The sequence below is a fragment of the Pseudonaja textilis genome, chromosome 2 (assembly GCF_049901715.1).
Source record: "Pseudonaja textilis isolate UNSWEBS1 chromosome 2, rPseTex1.2, whole genome shotgun sequence".
NCBI classification, from domain to species: domain Eukaryota; kingdom Metazoa; phylum Chordata; class Lepidosauria; order Squamata; family Elapidae; genus Pseudonaja; species Pseudonaja textilis.
Window position 1 is genome coordinate 256880489 of NC_141991.1, and position 20422 is coordinate 256900910.

At 64.4% G+C, this 20422-nt stretch overlaps 1 protein-coding gene across 1 annotated transcript in view; it reads left to right on the forward strand.

The window, feature by feature from the left end:
* The window catches only part of UNC13B (unc-13 homolog B), a 112979-nt gene extending 93318 nt beyond the window's left edge, over positions 1-19661 (forward strand). Inside the window, 20 exon segments of the mRNA XM_087923234.1 lie at positions 124-274; positions 709-777; positions 2698-2787; positions 4332-4466; positions 5122-5255; positions 5657-5742; positions 7319-7445; positions 9274-9370; positions 9842-9985; positions 10071-10148; positions 10870-10947; positions 12615-12703; positions 13467-13604; positions 14126-14249; positions 15912-15968; positions 16881-16961; positions 17359-17506; positions 18042-18134; positions 18249-18408; positions 18706-19661. Coding sequence (XP_087779360.1) covers positions 124-274; positions 709-777; positions 2698-2787; positions 4332-4466; positions 5122-5255; positions 5657-5742; positions 7319-7445; positions 9274-9370; positions 9842-9985; positions 10071-10148; positions 10870-10947; positions 12615-12703; positions 13467-13604; positions 14126-14249; positions 15912-15968; positions 16881-16961; positions 17359-17506; positions 18042-18134; positions 18249-18408; positions 18706-18991 — 2365 coding nt within the window. The 3' untranslated portion in view covers positions 18992-19661.
* Positions 19662-20422: the final 761 nt, after the last annotated feature.

The window sequence follows — 20422 nt, forward strand, 5'->3', positions numbered from 1 at the left end:
GGGCTTCGGCTCTCGCTGAGTTTGGGGCGGCCTCCAATGGCTCTGCAGGCAGGGGGTTGGGGCCGGGGGTCAGGAGAAGGGCCCGGGGTAGCTGCTTTCTGACGCCTCTGCTCCCCCCCGCAGGCACTTTGCCTGCCTCTCCTCCAAGTACATGTGTCCCGGAGTGCCGGCCGTGATGAGCACCCTGCTGGCCAACATCAATGCCTACTACGCCCACACCACGGCCTCCACCCAGGTCTCTGCCTCCGACCGCTTCTCCGCCTCAAACTTTGGGGTGAGTCTGGGGTCTCTCTCTGGGGGTGGGAGGAGCCTGAGGAGCCTCTGCCCACGGGGCCTGGGGAGCGGTAGCGCCGGGCGGGGAGGCAGCAGTCAAGGGGATCCTGGTGACGCTAGAAGCCACACACCCCTCCTTGAGACTGGGCTACGGGAAAGGCCTTTGGGACCCCCGGAGGTGGGGCTGCCCCACCCTTTCCTGGGGTCGCATTTGGCCCCGGGGCCAGTTGGAGGGGCCGCCGCTCAGTCAGTGAAGACCAGTTGAATTCCCCTCCCCCGCCCAGGATTGGCCTGTATTTTCATTTCATTGGTGACCCCCCCCCCCGAGATGCCTTTTTCCTTTGGGGGGGGACCAAATTTCAGACCCTCCTGCGAAAGAGCGAAAGAAAGAACCCCCTTTTGGCACGCCTCCCCGTTTCCTCCCGCGGCCGACAGAAAGAGCGATTCGTGAAACTGCTGGACCAGCTGCACAATTCCCTCCGGATCGACCTCTCCATGTACAGGGTAGGTGGCCCCCGCCCCCCCCCCCCCCGGGCTCTGGGCAGAGCCTGCCTTGACTTCAGGGCCTGCCCTGGTGCCCGGACCCCCAGCCCTCCAGGGTGCCACTGGCCAGCGTGGGTCCAGAGCTTTGGGGCTCCCGGCAGCCCCCAGCCTCAAATAGCCCACAGGCGTGTGTCTTCCTTGCTTCCTTTGATCTGGTCAAGGGGGCAGGTGGAACCTTTACCTGCACTACGGAAAGGATTTGGGACACCCAATAGTCACGATAAGCCGCCCAGAGTTCCCCTATGGCAAGAGGAGTGGCCAGGAATTTATTTTATTTTGTTTTGTTTCTTTATTTTAAATAAATATAAAACAATAAAATAAATAGAGAGGGGGTGGGCCCTATTGGGTGGGTTTTGGTCCTCGGATCCAGGAGCATCCAGAGGACGGGCAGGGTTGACCTCCAGCAGCCCCCCCCCCCTTGGGAAAGAAACCGCAGCCAGGAGCAAAACGCAGCTGTCCCTGTGATTCCGCCCCCCCTCCCGGACCCTAAACCTTTTCAGGGGGGAGGGGATGCAGAGCCCCCTGGTTTCCAGGGGAGGCTGATCCAAGACCCGCTGGCTGGATTTGCTGGGTCCCTGTAAGGAGTCTCTTTATTTTGTTTCTGAGTAAGTGACGAGGATATTGTGTGTGTGCTCGTCTGTGTCCTTTTAATGAACTGGGGGGAGGAAAGGAAGGGGCGCTTGGCCAATGTACAGATGACCCAGAAGACAGAAAACACAAAGGATACCCGGCGGGTGGCCTCTGCCACCCTGAAATCCCCCGAGACGAGCGCTAACCGGGTTTTTTAGGGCAGGCCAGAGCAAGTTGCCTGTTTGTGACAAGCCGCAGGTGCTGGATGGCAGCCTAGGGGGTGCTGGTTATGGGGGTGTGGCTTTAGGTTGGGGGCGTGTCTGTGGTGAAGGCCTCATCTGGAGAAACGTCTGGCCCCCAGGAGGCTGGAGACCCTCAGCCTGGGGGGAGGAGAAGGAGCTCTCGGCGGCATTGGATTCCAGGCCTTGCCTGCACCCAGAGCGGTTGTGCCGCCATGGGGAGATTACGGATCCAATCCTGGGCTGATCCAGAGCATCAGGAGGACTCACCCGGCCTGCGATCACAGCCGGCCACCCTCTGCCTCGGGGGGGGGGAGGGACGGCATCTTCCACTCCTCCCATCCGATTGGTTGCCTCTTGGAATGATGTCATATATCCCAAAGGCAACTGGGATTTCTTGGTTTTTCCTTGAGGAGGTTTCCCTTCTTATCCGGGAAGCTTCTTCAGCTTCTTGCAGGAGAAGCCGAACGCCCTCAAGAAAGAACCAAAGAAGCCCAGGTGTCTTTTGGAAAAGCCCCTTTGGAAGAACCGGGGCCTGGGTGGCTCGGGGAAGTGAAGGGGCCCAAAGCAAGCGGGGGGGTGGCAAGTCCCCTCTGCCCTGCCTGAGGCCTGGCCCCTAAGTGCGCACTCGCCCTGCCCGGGTGGTTGGCAGGGGCGGAGGGTTCCCACCTGAGACAGCCATCGAGCAGGAGGAAGGAGCTCAGGGGGGGTGGAGCGGCTTTCCCTCTGTGCCCCCCCGCCCCGCCCCGTGGAGGCAAGATTTCCATTCAGACGTGTTCAGATGCCCCGGTGTGGAAGGTGTGGGTGTGTGCGAGTGGCCCATCCCAGAAAGGTTCAAACCAGCACAGGTCCCTTCTACCCCCCCCCCCGGCTTTATCAGGGAGGGGGAGGGGTCTAGAGAGCAAATGCCGGACACATACACCCCCCAGGCTGGCTTGCGCCAGCTCCCCCACCCGCCTTCCAGCCTCAGCTTCTGCCGGGATTGGGTCCCTGCTTCTGCTGCTGCAGGGTGGGTGGGTGGCTTCTCCCGGGACCCCAGTCCTTGAAAAGCCCCTCTGTGCTCCTGCCCCAGAACAACTTCCCCGCCAGCAGCCGGGAGCGTCTGCAGGACCTCAAGTCCACCGTGGACCTGCTGACCAGCATCACCTTCTTCCGAATGAAGGTAGGACCATCCTTTCAGGTTCTTGGGGCTCCAGATCTTTGGGGTTCAGCCTCCCCAAACCAGGGTCCCTCACGGGACTTTGGAAGCTGGGCAGGCGGGGGGGTTTCCTGGCCTGGGGGGAGGGGAGGGTCTTGCCCGAGGGAGGAGGGAGGGAGGGAGGGAGGCCTGCTTGCCCCTCCCAGCTCCTCCCAGCCCAGTGGGCCTCGCCTGGAAGGGCAGCCCCCTGTTTCGGCCCAGCTCTCCACTGGGGTGGGTCTGTGTGTGCTCCAGCCCCCCCCCACCCCTTTTCAACCTCCCCCCCAGCAAGTCAGCTGCCTGAGCTGCGCCCCATGCGTGGCGGGGCCTCCCCTCCCTCTGAAGCAGCCTCAGTTTCCACCCTGGGGGCTTCCTGGAGGGCAGGAGGCGGCTCTTCCTTGGGCCCCCTCCTCCTCCTCCTCGGTCCCTGGCCAGAGACGCCCCTCTGCCCAGGGCACCCCAACTCTGCCCCCCGTGAAGGCAGGAAGAAATCCTCCCGGCTGCCCTCTCCTCCACGTCGTCCGCAGCGGCCAGTCCGGCCAGAAGCCCCTCTGTCCCCCGGCAGCCGGGCGGTGAGCTTGGCCCTGGCAGGCTGCCAAGCCCTGGCTTGCCAATTAGGGGGACTCTGGTGGGAGGGAGGGAGGGGGAGGGGCACCTCTGGAGGCAGGAGGAGAGCCAGAACAAGGCCGGCCGGCCGTCTTACGCGGAGGAGGAGGAGGAGGCCCTGCGTGAAAGGCGGAGGCGTGAAAGGCCTGTCCGTCTCTGCTCAATTGACGGGAAGCCTTGAAAGGATTTCTGACAAGCCAAACCGCTTGCTGGCTGTCCGGAAGGGACTCGCAGCCTCCTTTGCACCTGTCAAGCCGGCTTTGTAGCTCAGGCGGCTGGATGGATTTCACGCAACCCCCCCCCCCCGCCCCCCTCCCGCTTCTCCTGGCTCTAGAGGCCCCCTCCTCCCCCAGAAGGGCTGGAAAGTTCTCCCCAGGGGGCTGGGTCCCAAGAGCCCGGCCAGGTCCTCCCACCCGCAGGAAGCAGCGGGCCCAGGACTTTCCCTCCCCAAGAGGAAGCGGGGCGGGAACCCAGCCATGGGGGTGGGGGTACACTGGGGCCCCATCTTTGGAGGGGGAAGTACCCCTTGAGATGGCGCCCCACGCCCTGGTGCCTTCGGGAGGGGGTTCATACCGGAAGACCTCCAGCTCCCAGGACTCCAGGATATTATAACCCATTTGGAGGGGGTCTCCTCCTCCGGGGGAGGAGACTTAGGATGTGACAATGGGCCTTCAGGAGCTTAAGAGGCACGGAGCACAGACCCCTCCCCTCCCCCTGGGTGGCAGAGGAGTGGGGGTGGGTGGGAGGGGCCCCCTCCCTGCAGGACCCTCCTTGGGCAGCCCCTGGCAGGAGCTCCAGGCCTGGGATCTCCGTCCAAGCGGGGCTCTCGGCAGGGACACCCGGAGAAGAGAGGCCAGGATGGAGACCCAACGCCCCCCACCCTAAACGGGGCTCTCCTCCCCCTCCCCCGTCCGTCTCCCCAGGTCCAGGAGCTGCAGAGCCCCCCTCGTGCCAGCCAGGTGGTGAAGGGCTGCGTCAGGGCCTGCCTCAACTCCACCTACGAGTACATCTTCAACAACTGCCACCAGTTGTACAGCCGGGAGTATCTGGTGGACCCGGTACGTAGCCTCTCTGTGTGTGTGTATGTGTGTGCGTTGGGGCAGGTGGGGGAGCCAGGCTGTCTTTGGGGATGTTAAAGCCCCCCCCCAGTGAGCCCCTGAGATGGGGAAGGGTCCCATTCAGCCGAAGGAGACCTTCTGAGCCCCGGGGGCTCCCTGGCCAGGGACCAGGAGGGCAGGAGAAGCGCTGCACTCCCACTGCCAGCAGTTCGATCCCGACCAGCCTCTTCATTCAGCCTCCCGTCCTTCCGAGGTGGGTAAGGCGAGGACCCAGATGGGGGGGAGGGGGGGTAAGAGGCTGACTATGAAACCACTCAGAGGGGGCTGAAAAGTCCCAGGGCTCTTCGCATTCGTCCTGGCATCGGAAGGCGGATCCTCAAAGTGCAAAGGGAAAATCTAGCCAAGAGGGGATTTCTCCTGATTAAAGGGGGGGGGAGGAAAGGGGGGGCTGCTTCCTTCTGCAGCAGGGGTGGGGTGGGGGGGTGCCGCCTCCTCTGCCCAAACAGGGTGAGCAGAACCTCCCACAGCCCCCACTGGAGGAGGCGGGCAGGACGTGTGTGAGAGAGAGAAAGAGAGAATCGGGGGCGGGAAGGCTTCTCCCAGGGCGGGGGAGGAGGGGGGGCCTTGCCTGAGGGCCCTGGCCTGTATCCCCCAGAACAAGGCGCAGGAGCTGCCCCCCGAGGAGCAGGGCCCCAGCGTCAAGAACCTGGACTTCTGGCCCAAACTCATCACGCTCATCGTCTCCATCGTGGAGGAGGACAAGGCCTCCTACGCCCCCGTCCTCAACCAGTAAGGGGCGCTCTCCTCGGCCGGAGCTCGGCTGCCCGTGGTCTCCTTCGCAGGGCCTGTCTGTCTGTCCGTCTGTGTCTGTCTGTCCGTCTGTGGCACGGTCTCTGTGTAGTTGAGGTGGCGGCCGCCCGCTAGCACCCGGCAGAGGGGTGAGAGCGGTTCCTCCTCGTCCGGTGCCCCTTCCCCGCCTGCATGCCAAGGCCGGAGGCCCCGGGGGCTGGGGGCCTCTGAGGAGAGCCCGGGGGGAGGGGCAGCTCTGGCGGGGAAGGCTTCGCGCTGCCTCCGTGGGGAGACCCCAGGGGACCCTGGGCAGGGCGGCAGCCCCTCCCTTCCAGGGACGTGGCCCCCTCGCCCCCAGCCGAGGGGCATCCCTTGAAGGCCTCCTCCCACTCCGGACGCAGGTTTCCCCAGGAACTGGCGGTGGGCAAGATCAGCGCGGAAGTCATGTGGAATCTCTTCACTCAGGACATGAAATACGCCATGGAAGGTGAGTCCGGTGGCGTCTCCTGGGCCTCTGGCGGCAAGGCCGTGGTTTGTGGGGGAGCTCCGTGGCCTTGGCCTGGTGCTGGTCCTGGAGATGCGGGGTTTACGGGTGTCTTGCGGCCGTTTAGGTAATGAGGAGGGGCATTTGGTCAAAGGGAACGTAGGAGTGACGTCCATACGGGGAGGCCTCGACTTACAACCGGTCTCTAGTGGCCATTCAGAGTTACAACCTTCCTGAAAAGAAGGATCTTGCCCATATCCCGAGTCCCTACAGCCACCGCCCCCGTTTTGTGGCCAAAGTTTGGGTACTCAGCAGCCCAGCGCCATTTACGACCATTTGCTGTCACCCACCGCCACATGGCCACCTTTCATGACAGATTTGCCACAAAAGAGGACACCCTCCCCGTTCTCAGCCACACCACGCTGTAAGGAGCCCTGGGTGGCTTCAGAGCCGTGGTGTTCGCTCTTACGGCCACGGCCTTCGCCCTGGCGACAGCAGGATCCACGGGCCCTGCAGGCTGAGAGCACAGCCTCCTCAGGACCAGAGGCAGCCGCCCACCTGCCTTCTGAGACAAGGGTCCCTCTTTGGAAGACAGCAGAGTCCACTTTTTGGACAGGGGGGACCGCTGGCTTGAAAGGGGCACCCAAGAGGCCATCTGTGTCAAAACTGAACAGCCCCGCCCCCTTCAACAAAGTGGGGAGGGGATGCAACATCCTCTCTCTCCAGCCTACAACGCGGCTCCTTTCAGCCGTCCCAAGGAGACCCCACCCCCATGGGCACCACACAGACGAGCCCCTGGGGGGTCCTCAGAAAGACTGCAAGGAGGACCCGGCCCTTCCCTTCCCCAGGGCCCAGTCAGAGCGGAAGAAGCTTCTGGGAGGAGGAGCGAAGCGTCTCCAAAGGGAGGAAAACCAGAACGCCCAGTGGCCTCCCGGGAAAAGCCCCTTGGGGACCACTTGCGGGGGGAGGGTCCCCTCCCTCCCTGTCAGTCGCTGGCCCCCCAGGAGGGGCCCCTTGGGGTTCTTCTAAGGAGATGGGTGCCCCCAGGCAGGGGGTCCTCAGTCCCAGGTTGTTAATCACCTGACCCCGGGACACGGCAGCCGTCATAAACAGGAACCTACCAGTTGCCAAGCGTCCAGATTTGGGTCACGTGACCCCGGGGCTGCAGTGGTCGTAAGCGTGGAAAGCAGCCACTATTTCAAAATGCTGTTGTAACTTTGAGCCGTCCCTAAGCGAAGGGCCGTAAGTCGAGGCCTCCCTGCAATTGGGGGACGGGGGGGCTGCCATTGATGGGGGAAGCTGCCTCCTGGGGGCTGGACGTGGGGCTGCCAGACAGGTGGGGGTGGCCCCCCAGAAACACCCCAGGCCTCGCCTCGGACCTGCCAGGCTGCCAAAGCAGGAGCCCTGTTTCCTCCCCCCTCCGAGCGGCAGGGAATCCCGAGCTCTGGCTCCCGCCTGGGACCTTCCGCCCGGCTGCTCTCTGGGCAGAGGCGCTCCTGGCCCTGGCCCTGCCCGCTGCCCACCTGACGGCCTGGTCCCTCTCTGCCCTCCCCCCCCTCCCCGCCCCCCTTTCCTGCAGAGCATGAGAAGCACCGGCTGTGCAGGAGCGCCGACTACATGAACCTGCACTTCAAGGTGAAGTGGCTGTACAACGAGTATCTCTGCAGCCTGCCGGCCTTCCAGGGCACCGTGCCCGAGTACCCAGCGTGAGTCCCTACCGGCTCTCCTCCGCCTCCTGGGATTCCTCGGGGGGGGGGCGGGAGGGCATCCTCGCCAGGTCTCCAGCCACATCCGGAGGGTTGGGGCTCCCTTGGCCAGGGAGGAGGAGGAGGGTGCTCAGGCCAGCAGGAGGGGCGTGGGGAAGGAGGGGGAGGGGCCAGCCGGGAACACATCTGGGGCGCCCCTTGGGTGGCTGGCTGGGAATCCAGGGCTCCGTGCCGGCTCTTCTCCAGAAAGGCTCCTTGTGGCCCGGCAGCTGGTTCCTCTCTGGGCTGGGTCTCTCCCCCACCCACCCCCGAGCTGGGAGGGTCTCCCCAGGGGCTGCTCGGGGCGCCTGGCCTGCACCCGTTGGCTTGAGTTCCACCAAGCGGAGTGTGGAGGTCCCTTCAGCTGCATTGAGGGTCACAGCGGAAGGGCGGGGCAGCCGTGCCCGGGACTCGAGTCCCGTTCCCAAAAGGCATGCCCCAGCCGTGCTCACGGCCGGAGGTCCAAGGGGGGGGCTAGACGTGTCCCAGGGCCCCTCCGCCCTCCTCCATCCCTGGGCGCCCGTCCGAGGGGGCACGGACAGCACCCAGCCTCGCCGCTTCATCGGAGGCCGCCGACGTTGGGACTTCTGTGCTGCTCCTGTCCCTCCGAAAGGCGGCCGAAGCCCCTCGCACTTGGAGGGTCCGCTTGCCCTGCCCCCAGTCCTGGGGCTGCAACCGGGAGGAGGGGGCTTCCAACGCCCCCTTCCTTCAGCAGGCAGGCAGACCCGAGGGAGGCCTCCCGTCCAGCCCCTCCCGTCCCTGCCCCTCCTCTCTCCCTCCCGACAGAGGGGCACAGGAGGAGGGGAGGGGAGGGGGGCGTTATTTCGGGCTCCCAGCCGTCTCTCACCTCCTTCCCTGTCACCTCCTCACGTTTAGGCAGCCCATAATTAGCACCGCTGAGACAAATGCTGCAGCCCAGCACAGTCTGCCTGGTGCCGGGCCGGCTCCGTCATTGGCAGGCACTTCCCGAAAGGCTGCTCTCTGCCGGTGGCTCTGCGCCCATCCTGGGGGGGGCAGAGGGCCAGGAGATGGGGGGCTGCTCTCCTCTCTCCGCCCTTCCAGCAGGGAGGGAGAAGCAGGTCGGGGGGAGGCAAAGGGGAAAGAGCCGGGGGGACCGTGGCAAGCCTGAGGGGACTGGGGGGGCCAGGAGGGGGCGGAACTGCTGTGGCCCTAGGCAAGCTCTCTGGACCCCCACCCTACATCCGTCCTTTCTCAAAACCGCTTGTGGCACCTGCCCGAACAGACGCCTCCCCTTTCCTTGCCTGAAGGGCCCCGGCCCACCTGAGGCCGGCTGGGGCGGGGGCTGTTTGTGCGGGGTTCAGGGGGCAGAGAGAGGCGGCCACTCCTGCCCCCCCAGCCTGGCACGTGGCCGTTTCTGCCCTTGGCGGAGGGTCAGTGGACGGAAACGCCTGGCGGGCCTGAGACCCCGGGGGAGGGGAGGGGCTTTAGTTACAGGCAGTCCTTGACTTATGACTGATGTTGTTTCAGTCGTAAATAGCGACCACATAAACAGTGACGGCTGCATAAATATGCCCAATTTATACGGCCTTTTTTGAAGTCAAACCCTCCTAAATCTCGGTCACATGACGGGGAGGAAGCAGAGGAGGAGGAGGACGGGGGTAGAGGAGGGGAGGGAGAATCCCTGGAGAAGCAGCTGGGGTGGGGGTCGATGTGGGGCTTGGGGTTCCCCTCCTTTGGGCTGGCTCCCGAGAAGGCGCCTGGGCCGAGGGCAGAATTGCTCAGGCGGGGCGTCCGTCCCGTGTGTGTGTGTGTCCCCCCACCCCCGCAGGTGGTTCGAGCCCTTCGTGATGCAGTGGCTGGAGGAGAACGAAGACGTCTCGCTGGAATTCCTGCACGGAGCTCTGGAGCGGGACAAGAAGGACGGGGTAGGCGGGGGTCCCGGCTGCCTGGGAGAAAGGGGAGCCCCGGGGCCCCTTGGCCCAGGAGCACCTGGGTCGCCTGAGGGCCACGGGGGCTTTCACTGGCGGAGCTGAAGGACCGACATTCTGGCCAGTTCTGGCGGGGGAGCCGCTCAGGCCCGGTCGGGTTCGTCCCTTGACGTCCTCCAAGCCCCCTTCTTGGCTGGAGCTCAGGGCCTGATCCCCACAGCAGGCCTGGCTAGGTGGGACCCTCTCGGGGGCCGTGTGAGCCCAGTTCACCCAGGTTGGCCAGCTGGGTAGATTCCCCCAGAAGGTGTGACTGCTGCTCTCTCTCTCTCTCTCCCTCTCTCCCTCTCCCTTCCTCTCTCCCTCTCCCTCTCCCTCTCCCTCCCTCTCCCTCCCTCTCTTTCTCCCTCTTTCTCTCTCCCTCCCTCCCCCTCCCCTCTCTCCCCCTCTCTCTCCCTCTCAGGGGCTCAGTTCCAGCAGACCTCGGAGCACGCGCTCTTCTCCTGCTCGGTGGTTGATGTCTTCACCCAGCTCAACCAGAGCTTTGAGATCATCAAGAAGCTGGAATGCCCCGACCCGGCCATTGTCGCTCGCTACATGCGGCGCTTTTCCAAGGTACCCTCACCGCACCCATCCCCGCCCCCCAAAGGCCGTCCTCTGGGCCAGGGAGGGTGGACTGAGGTCTCTGCTCCTCTTGCAGACCATCGGGAAGGTGCTGGTGCAGTACGCAGACATTGTCTCCAAGAACTTCCAGAGCTTCTGCTCCAAGGAGAAGGTGGTAAGTCCCCGCGGGGCCTGACTGGGCCCAGGCACCCCCCGCCCGGGGAAGGGGCTGCCCCTCGGCCGGGATGCGGGCAACCTGCCTTGGCACCAGCTGCATGGCAAGCAGCGGCCAGAGCTGGCAGGGAGGTGGGCAGGGCGAAGCCAAGAGGGCCGTCCCGGGGGTCCCGGGGCCACAGCAGCTTCCCTAGGAGGAAGCGGGGTGGGGTGCTGGGGGCTTTCTAGCCAAGGAAGGAGGCGGAGGAGGAAGGACCGGCCAGGACTGCCCAGAGCCGGCGGTTCCTCTCCCTCTCCCAAAATGCTGGATCCAGGGGTCCCCCGTGGAGTGGGGTCCTGGGGGGCAGGAAAAGTAAATGGGTCTCAGCGCTAAGGGGGGGGCGGCTTAGGGTTGGAGCTCCCCATCATCAGACGTGCGGGAAGTCCTGGGGAGGAGGCTCTCGCCCCGAGGGCCGTGGGGGGCGCCTGGCATGGGTGGGCTCCCAGGGCTCCAGTCCGGTCGCCCCGGCTTGGATCAAGAGCCGCCATCCCCGGGGGCCAAGGGGGGAGAAGTGGGTCATTTGGGTCGGGCTCCTCGGCTGCTCCAGGTGGCCCTGGGGAAGGATGGCGGCTGCTGGCTGCCTGCAGGAGGGAGCCTGGACTCTGGCGCTCCCCCCTGCTCCTCCTCCTCCTCCTGCTCCTCCGTGGAACCAATGGGGCGGCCTTCTCCCTCCCTCCCTCAGCCCTGCATCCTGATGAACAACATCCAGCAGCTGAGGGTGCAGCTGGAGAAGATGTTCGAGGCCATGGGGGCCAAAGAGGTGAGTCCCGGGCCAGGCCGGGGGGGGCGGGGGCTGAGAAGTCCTCACAGGGGGCCGTCTTGGCTGCCACGTTGGCCGGAGGGGACACGCGGCTGTCCTTCCTCGGAGCTCCTCGCCCGGCTGGGCTGTGGGGGGAGCTTTCGCAGCCTCCTGGGGTGGCCCTGAGCGCAGCCCTGGAGCCCCCCTCCGCTGGGGCAGGCTCAGGCTGGCACGGGCCCTGACATCTCGAGGAAGGGCTGCATAACGACGGTGGTAGCCACCAGGCAGCAGGAGAAGGAGGCCAGGACTGCATGGATGAGGCACACGGAAGGCCATCCAAACACCCTGCCTTGGGCACGGAGCCACCTGGGCCCCTTGGTCCAGGACCCCCTGCCCCGCCCGCAGTCAGAAGACCCCCAGGGAGAACCCCTCCCGCCCAGGGAACGGCAGGGCTTGTGCAGGCAGGGAGGCTGATGGGCAGGCGCACAACTTGCGTCTTTCTGCTCGGGGGGCCGAGATAAAAACTCTGCGGGTGGGAGGGAGGAAGAGGGGGCAGAGTCTGCGTGGCCCCTGGAGTCCCTTCGCGGGCTCCTTATGCGGCCTTCCGCGTGGAGACCCAGTTGGGCAGCCTTCTCCCAAGGCCAGGGCTGTGGAAGGGGCACCAGGCGGGCAGGGCTGGGGCTCAGTGCGCCTGCAAGCCATGCGCCTGTCCCTCCGCTTCCGTGACCGCCACATTGGCTGGCGCTTGAGTTGCCGGTTTTTTGTGGCCGGACGGAGCCCTCCGCCCACCCCCTCCAGTACTGGGCAAGGGGTGGAGCTTCCCTTCCGACCCGGCCTCTTCTGCTCCCCCTCCTTTGGGGAGGGAAAATGGGGCAGCTCCCACCTAGATCTGTGGGTGGTTGCGGCAGTGGCCTCCTTGCCCCGTGAGGGTCGCGGCCCAGCCTGAGGGCCTGTGAGAGTCCAGCCCTCCCACTCTCCCTCCCGCAGGGTCCCTGCCAAGGGGTCTCGAGCAGCCGGGAGCTGGCAGTGCCTGGCCTTGGGAGGGTGCCAGGAGCTGGGCTCTCCCGGGTCTTGGCACTCAGTAAGGCCCCCGGCGCCTGCTTGCTCCTGGGCAGGAGGTCTCCCCAGTCCAAGCAGTGGAGCGAAGCCCCAGCATGGCCGCCTCCCCCGCCCTCCTCAGATTTTGGGCAGTGGATCCCTGGCCCTGCCCGGCTGCCAAGGCCCCCTTCACACAGCAAGGCCCCAGCGCTCGGGGCCGCCCAGGTGGGCCAAGCCAGCCACCCACATTCTGCAGAAATGTCACCATCCAGTCCTGGCTCTGGTGTCTCGCAAGCCCCCTCCCATCCTCCGGGCGGTACGGAAGACCCAGGCCCTTTGTGGGGCTCCAGCTTGGGGAAGGGGGGCTGGAGGGGGGCTGGCCAGCCCTACTCTGAGGATGGGGGCTGGGGGTCACCCTTTTCAGAGCAGAGTTGGGGGCATCATCGCAGTGCGGGCCGAACTCTGACACACACACCCCACCTTGCCTGGGCTCCTTGTCCGAGGGCAGCATCGGAGGAGGGTTCTCCGGCCTCTCCACACCTAGCGGCCCCAGGCCCCAATGAGGGAGCGGGTCCTCCTGCCCCACAGCTTGGCCCGGGGCCCACGGAGGCCGGTCCCCGGTCCCCAGCTCAACCTTCCCCTCTTTGCAGCTGGACCCCGAGGCCAGCGACTCCCTGAAGGAGCTGCAGGTGAAGCTGAACAACGTGCTGGACGAGCTCAGCACCACCTTTGGAAACAGGTGGGGAGCCCCCCCCCCGAGGCCCCTCCCTCCGCCTGAAGGGAAGCCGGGCCCCGAAAGGAGAACTCGGGGAGCACTGATCCGCCCTCGGCGCTCGGAGCGCAAAGGACACTAGACTCCTGAGGGCTGAGCAGGAGGAGGGAGACGAAGGGGTCCCTGCGGGTTTCACCCGGCCAGTTGTGACTCGTCTCCTTTCCGTAAGCCAGGGGCCCAGCGTTGGCGTGGGGCCAACATGGCACCCGGCTGCTTGGAGTGAAGCACGGCTGCCTTCCTGTGCGCTTAGAGGCAGCGCCTGCGTTGATCTCCCGGCATGTCGGGGCTTCGAGCTGCCCGGCGAGGGTAGCTCCCTCCCTCCTGCAGCCCCTGGTCTCAAACGGTCGACCTGCAGGCCTGTAACGGCCTCGGATTCGGGGTCTTGGCCACTTAGCCACCACTACTGATCAGCCGGGGTTCCACCGAGGGTGGGGGCTGGGAGCAGGAAAGCTCCATCCGAAGGATGTTCTCCCCCCACAAGACTTCGGCGGGGGTCGAGGGGGGCTTATTGCAAGCTGTCCAAGGCTCCGTCCTGGAGTCTGGCCCAGAAGGAAGGCGGCTGCCCCCAGGGGCTCTTCTGGACTCGTGGTCTCCCGAGCCTTGGCCTGGCAGGAGACTCAGCCCCCTAGGAGGAGGGGGGGGGCCACGGGGAGAGCCCGTCCTGTCCTGGGGAGACGGGCCCGGCCCAAAGCCGCCCCGGGGGGGAGTGACGTTGCCCTCTGGTGCTCAGTTTCCAGCCCCGCATTGAGGAGTGCGTGAAGCAGATGTCGGAGATCCTGGGGCAGGTGAAGGGGAACAGCGGCTCCAACACCGCGGCCCAAGATGCAGACAACGTCCTGAGGCCCCTGATGGACTTCCTGGACGGAAAGTAAGGACCTGGGCGAGCGCCTCTTCCCCAGGGGCCCGGTGGGGGGCCAGATGGAAGGGAGGGCCCCCAAGCAGTGCAGGCGGTGGGAGAGTCTCTGCACCCCAAGCCTGGGGCTCCCGGGGGGCGCCAAGGGCCCCTCCCCAACCGCAGAGTTTAGGGGGCCGGGAGGGTGATTCTCTCTGCTGGCATCTGTTGGGGGGCCCGGCAGCTTCTGGGGTTCTTCTGAGGCAACTTTAGCTCTGCCCCCTCCTCCCCCAACTCTTCCCTCCAGGGAGACTGGAAGGATCTGTTGGGCCCTCACGGGGCCCTCCTTTGAAGGGCCAAACACCCCGCTGGACCCCCGTGGGACCCCTGCCCACCAGCCACCGTAGCCCATTTGCAGAGGCACGAGGACCTTCAGCGCATCACAGGCATCAGGGGTCCCCTGAGGGCATCCGGTCCAGCCCCTGCTGAGGGCCGAAGCCAGATTAAGGCTTTCGAGAGTGACGGCTCACCCCTTGCCCCCGCCTTTCTCCCCCCAGCCTGACCCTCTTTGCCAACGTCTGTGAGAAGACGGTGCTGAAGCGGCTGCTGAAGGATCTCTGGCGGGTTGTGATGGACACCCTGGAGAGGCTGGTTGTGCTGCCCCCCCTCACGGACAACACGGTGAGCGTCCCCCGCCTCCCCTTCCTCCCAGACCAGGCCGGGCTTGGCCGTGGGGGAGGGGCTGTGGGGCCAGAGAGGGGTGGGAATGGGGGGGCATCCGGAAGCCCCCCGCAAAGCCGCTTTTCCCCAATCGGTGTTTTTCTGAGCTTCGGAAAGATTGCGGACAGCACTGCACCTGCAGCCGTAGGATGTGGACAAGAATGGCGGCGTGTTTTTAAGAAGAAAATACCGTCATTTGTTGTAGAGTCAATTATACGGTGAAAAAGATCCAGGTTGAAAACCCAGCACTCAACCAAGGAAAAAGAAAAGTGCCTTATATATATGTATGTATGTATGTATGTATGTGTATATATGTATATATATGTATATATACACACACACACACACACATATGTATGTATGGTATTCAGCTTTGTTCGGGTATTTTCCCACGTCATTATAGTTGTGCTTTTAAAGTTGTAGCAACGTTTTAGCAGAATCTCATCTGCCATCATCAGGCTTTGGTATTGTGTTCGTTTGTTCGGTATATAATTCAGAATCTCATTTGCATTCTCACAAACACAATACAGAATCCTGATGATGGCAGATGAGATTCTGCCGAAACGTTGCTACAACTTTAAAAGCACAACTATAATGACGTGGGAAAATACCCGAACAAAGCTGAATGCCATACATGTAAGTACCCATGAAAACTTAAGAAAACATATATATATACATACATACATACATACATACATACATATATACGTACATACATGTATGGGTTCGTCTGTGAGTCAGACTTTCACAGCCGTTTCTATTCTGTGAAAGTCTGACTCACAGACGAACACAATACAGAATCCTGATGATGGCAGATGAGATTCTGCCAAAACGTTGCTACAACTTTAAAAGCACAACTACAATGACGTGGGAAAACACCCGAACAAAGCTTCTCATAGGTTTTGGTCTGACTGTTTATTTCCTCCCCGTAGAGGTCTGATATTTGTTTTCTTAAGTTTTTGCGGGCACTTACATGTATGGTAAGTAAGACGAATACAATACAGAAGCAATTCTGAGCAGTTTGGAGAACCGGCCAATCCCGCCTCTGGCTGGAGATTTTGCGGTCTCCTTCCCCTGCCACGCCCACCAAGCCACACCCACAGAACCGGGAGTAAAACATGTTGAATCCCACCACTGATATATGCACACACACACACACACACACACACACACACACACCTATAAACTAACAATCAGAAGCCTAAACCGCTCCCGGGAGCTCCGGCCTTCCCCTCCTCCTGTCACACATCGGTGGGAAACGCCTTTCCTTAAAGCCGGGATGTCGGCCCAAACTCTGGTTCCTCCTTCAGGGTCTTCAGTTCGTTTCCACTTTTGAGCCACGAACGAAACCGGCCGCCACGAATCGCTGGGCCTGATATGCGGCCAGGAGGCCGGGAGGGGGGCTCCCGGAGAGACTTTGGGGAGGGGGCGCAACTGCTCCCCGAGTTTGGTGTCCCCCAAGGGGCTCCTGGACCGAACGGCGCTTCCTGCAACGGGGGTGGGGGGTGGGGTGGGGGAACCGGCTGAGGGCTGCTGCTGGCCAAGGCAGACGCCGTGTTTCTCTCAAGTTTTTAATCTCTTCTGTCTTCCTCCTCCTCCTCTTCCTCCTGCTTGTCCTGCCAGGGCACCCAGCTGATTTTCAGTGCGGCTAAAGAACTGGGCCAGTTATCCAAGCTGAAGGTATTGTGGGGAGCAGCCCACGCATGCAGCCCACCCCCACCGTGTCTTCCGCCTTGCAGCAGAGCCTCGTGTTGCATGTCCCCCCCCCGTGACCCCTCCCCATGCTCCCCAAAGTCTCGGCTCCAGCATCCTCCCAGCCCCAAGTGGGGTCCCTGAACCGCCCCTGTCCCCCCCGGGGTGGGGTGGGGGGCTTGGAGGGGGCTTGGCAGGCAAAAGGGGGCCTGGGGGAACCGGGGGCGGGTCAAGCTCTTCTGCAAGGACTCCCAGAGGGGGAGATGGAGGGTCAGGGTGGAAGGGCCCGGGGCCCTCCGAGCAGCCTGGTGGTGGTGGTGCTGGGCACGGGGGGTGTCTCCCTGGGCTCTCCCAGGCGCTTCAGAAGGCTCAGGGGACGCGCAGTGGAACCCAGCAGGGCTGCCCTTCCGGAGAGGCTGGCTTGGCCAGGAGTGGCCGCCTGCTGGGCTCCCTTGCAAGAGGGAAGGGGAAGCAGGGAACGGGGGGAGGGGAGGGCAGGGGCCAGCCAGGTGGGAGGGGGCGGCTGGACTCCTCTGGACTGGAGAATCCCACGGGGCTGCCTTTGCTGGAGGCAGCCGGCAGTTTGGGGGCCGTCATCAGGGGAGGCCCAGGCCGCGTCCAGGGAAACTGAGGCACGGGGGCGGTGCCCTCTGGGGTGTCCTGGGCTCTCACTAGGGGTGGCCCTCAGGAGCATCAGCGACCACGGGCTGCGCTCTCATTGTGCCCGGGGGTGGGGGGAGGGCTCTGGAGGAAGACCCCCCCCCTCCCGCCAGCTGCTTGGGGCTGCTGCTCCTGCCTCTCCCCCCCCCATCTCCTTTGCTGCTTCCCCTCGGCCCCAAGAGCCCCCTGGGGCAGGCACCCCCCCCTCCCCGCTGACCCTGCGGTGGGCTCCCCTTTCAGGATCACATGGTCCGGGAGGAGACGCGGAACCTGAGCCCCAAGCAGTGCGACGTGCTGGAACTGGCGCTGGAAACCATCAAAGTGAGTCTCGTCCCTCGCTCGGCCAGCGGGCGAAGCCCCCAGCACCAAGCGGGGAGGGGGGGCACCGGAGGGAGGGAGGGAGGGGCAGCCTTGAGTTTAGGGCACGTGGCCAAAGACAGGCCCAACTCAGGCCAGGCGCTCCTGGCCTTCCCGTTGGCATCCCTGTCGGAACGGAAGGAAACCTTCAGCACGATGACAACAGCAACTATCATCCTCATCCTCCCCGTCCCTGCCTGGTCCGAAGGCTGCAGAGTCGCCTTGGCTCTTGCCAGGAGGAAGGGGGCTAGAAGGGGGCTCTGCCGCCCGAGGGAAGCCTGGATTCACACAGATGGGGGGGGCAACAGCAGTGGGGTGGGTGGGGAGGAGGTGACCCTCTTCATCCTCCCTCTCCCCCCAGCAATACTTCCATGCAGGGGGCAACGGGCTGAAGAAGGCCTTCCTGGAGAAGAGCTCGGAGCTGCAGTCCCTGCGCTATGCGCTCTCGCTCTACACCCAGACCACCGACACCCTCATCAAGACCTTCGTCCAGACCCAGACGGCACAAGGTGTGGGGGGCAGGGGGCACGGGGGGTCCCCCCACCTGGGAACAGCCTCCCGTGTGGGCCACACTCAGCCGGGCCCCCAGGCGTCTTCAGGAGGCAGAGGCTGGGCTGCAGTGGGGTGGGTGGGGGTCCCAAGAGGACGAGCCCCCGCCTTACTCTGCAGCGGCTAGAACGGCAGCAGACACCCTGGAGTCGCAGCGGAGATCCGCCTGGAGCCCCCCTCCTGGTCAGGCCCCTGCGGCCGTCTTCTGCAGCGTCCCAGGCGAAGGGGCTCCATTCCAGGCAGGCAGGGTGGCCCCCCTCCCCGCCTCTGGGGGCTCCCCTCCCAGGGTGCCCGGTTGGAACCGGGTCTTCAAAGCAGCACACCAGAGAAATGAGGAGTGTCCTGGGGGAGGCCCTGCACGGAGACCCACGCCCCTCCCTCGGGCAGGGGCAGCCTCTGCTCATCGTCCCCAAGCGCCGCTTCAGGACGGAGCCTCCGGGAGGGGCAGAGCATCCCCCCGTGGCAGGGATGCCAATTGCCGCCTCCCCTCCTCAGGCTCCGGAGCGGAGGGCCCCGTGGGGGAAGTCTCCATCCAGGTGGACCTCTACACCCACCCAGGCAGCGGAGAGCACAAGGTCACCGTGAAAGGTAACCAGCTGGCCTCTCAGCCTCCTTGCCCACCAGGAGGGGCCCTGCCACCCGCAGGATAAGTGGGGGGAGGGCCAGGAGGGGAGGCCTCACCCGCTCCCTTTGTCCACGCAGTGGTGGCTGCCCATGACCTGAAGTGGCAGACCACGGGCATGTTCCGTCCCTTCGTGGAGGTCACCATGATTGGGCCACACCAGAGCGACAAGAAGCGGAAATTCACCACCAAGTCCAAGAGCAACAACTGGGCTCCCAAGTACAACGAGACCTTCCACTTGTAAGTGCCCCGGACCCCCTCTCCTGGGGAGGGCGGGGGTGTCTCTGCTGACTGGGGGCGCTCTTCCCCCTCCGTGGGGTGCCCCCCGTGCCAAGGCAGGCAGCCACGCGCGTCTCCTCCGCACACCCAGCCCGGCTCCCTCCTTTCGGTCTCCTGGGCAGGAGCAGCTTCTCCTGCAGCCACATTAAAGGGAGTGGCAGCCCCCCACTGCAGGGGCCGGAGGGCACCTCCCCAGGGGCAAAGGACCCCCTCCCCCGCTGCCACCCGGCTGACCCTCCCCTGCTTCCTCCCCTGCAGCGTCCTGGGCAACGAGGACGGGCCGGACGCCTACGAGCTGCAGGTGTGCCTGAAGGACTACTGCTTTGCCCGCGAGGACCGGGTGCTGGGCATTGCGGTGCTGCAGCTGCGGGAGGTGGTGGAGAAGGGCAGCTGCGCCTGCGCCTGCCCCCTGGGCCGGAGGATCCACATGGACGACACGGGGATGACCATTCTGAGGATCCTCTCGCAAAGGACCAACGACGAGGTGGCCAAGGAGTTCGTCAAGCTCAAGTCTGAGTCCCGCTCCCCGGAAGAAGGGAGATGATCCCGGTCTCCGTCTCGGACTGCTTGGGCCAGGCGCGCGGAGCACCGGCAGCGGCAGCCGTTTCCCCTGGGCACCCTGGGAGGGGCGTGGGGGCCCCGTGGAACCTTCCTTGCCAAGGGAGCCTCTGGGACAGATGGGGAGGGGGAGCGAGGACCCCTTCCTGCTTCAGCAGCTGGGCGTAAGGGGTGGGGGCAACGTGCGCCTCCTGGGGGAGGGGCAGGAGACCAAATCTCCGGCTGGCCCCACATTCCCTCCACTCGGGCAAGCCGGCGGCAGGCAGGGAAGGGGCCCGTGAGCCCGGCTGAGCCGCGGCCAGGCAGGGACGAGGGTCTCAGGGTCTAGGAAGGGCACTTGCCTGGAGAGGCCGGGGGATGGAGCCCCGGCAGGCTGTTGGCCCCTCGTTCTCTGCCGAGAGCTGCTTGGCCCCGGTCACCGTGGGCCACGCGGAGGGAGCGTTGCCTGGTGCAAGCTCTGCTTTCCTCCGGTGGGGGTGAGAGGAGGGGGCTTCCCTTTTCCTCCGGACGTTGTACAGCCTCTCGGTCTTTCTCAGAACGCTTCTAGATGGTGCTTAGCTGTTGTGGGTGCCTGTGATGCAAACATGCTCTTTTAACCCCCCTTGAATGTGCCACTGTTGCAGGAAGTGTAGCCTTTAATAAAGGACTGTTAGCAGCATTCGCACCTGTGCCTTTGGCTGGGCTAGCCCACCTGTGGCTGGGAGGGTGGGCATCGAGAGGGTTCTGACGTCGCCATGGAGCCTCTTGGCGCAGCAGCTGCAGAGGAACCCGGGGGGGGGCAATTCCGCTGTCTCTCTTGCCCACCGTTTGCGCCCCGTCCTCCTGCATCACGCTGGGGGTCCTCCTGGGGGCCCAGCTGGTCCTGGAGCCTAACCTGGTTCCTGGAGGACCGGGGGGGCACGGGGGGCCTTGGGAAATGGGGGTGAAGGCTCAGAGCCAGGCTCCCTCAGCCAGCCGTTTCCGTCCCGCGCCCTGAGATGGGTTGAGCCGGACCGTTCAGTCGGAGGGGTGGGCCAGATGACCTCTCAGCTGGTCTGGGGCTTTGGGGCCTCAGAAGCATCTACGGATCAAGCCTTAAGTGAGGGCTTATTTCTTTCTTTAAAACATCTGTATAACCACTGGAGTCAAAACGAAACTAGGCGGCTTAGAGCCCACCAAGACTCCATGCAACCAGGGAAACAACCGAAAACCCCAAAGAGAAACCCCCCATTTCCCTCCCTGCCCTGACCTCGCCCCATCCCAGGGCCTGCTGGCATCACTGCCCCGCCTGGCAGGCGGGTTTCCTAGCGTTCCTCCCCCAAGGAGGCTGCCTTCCTTTGGGGCGCCAGAAGGCCGATGCTTCGTGCAGGGCAGACAGCCGGTCCTGTGCTTTCTGGCGGGCGCTTTCACGGCCCTTTTGGCTCCTCGGAGGCAGAGG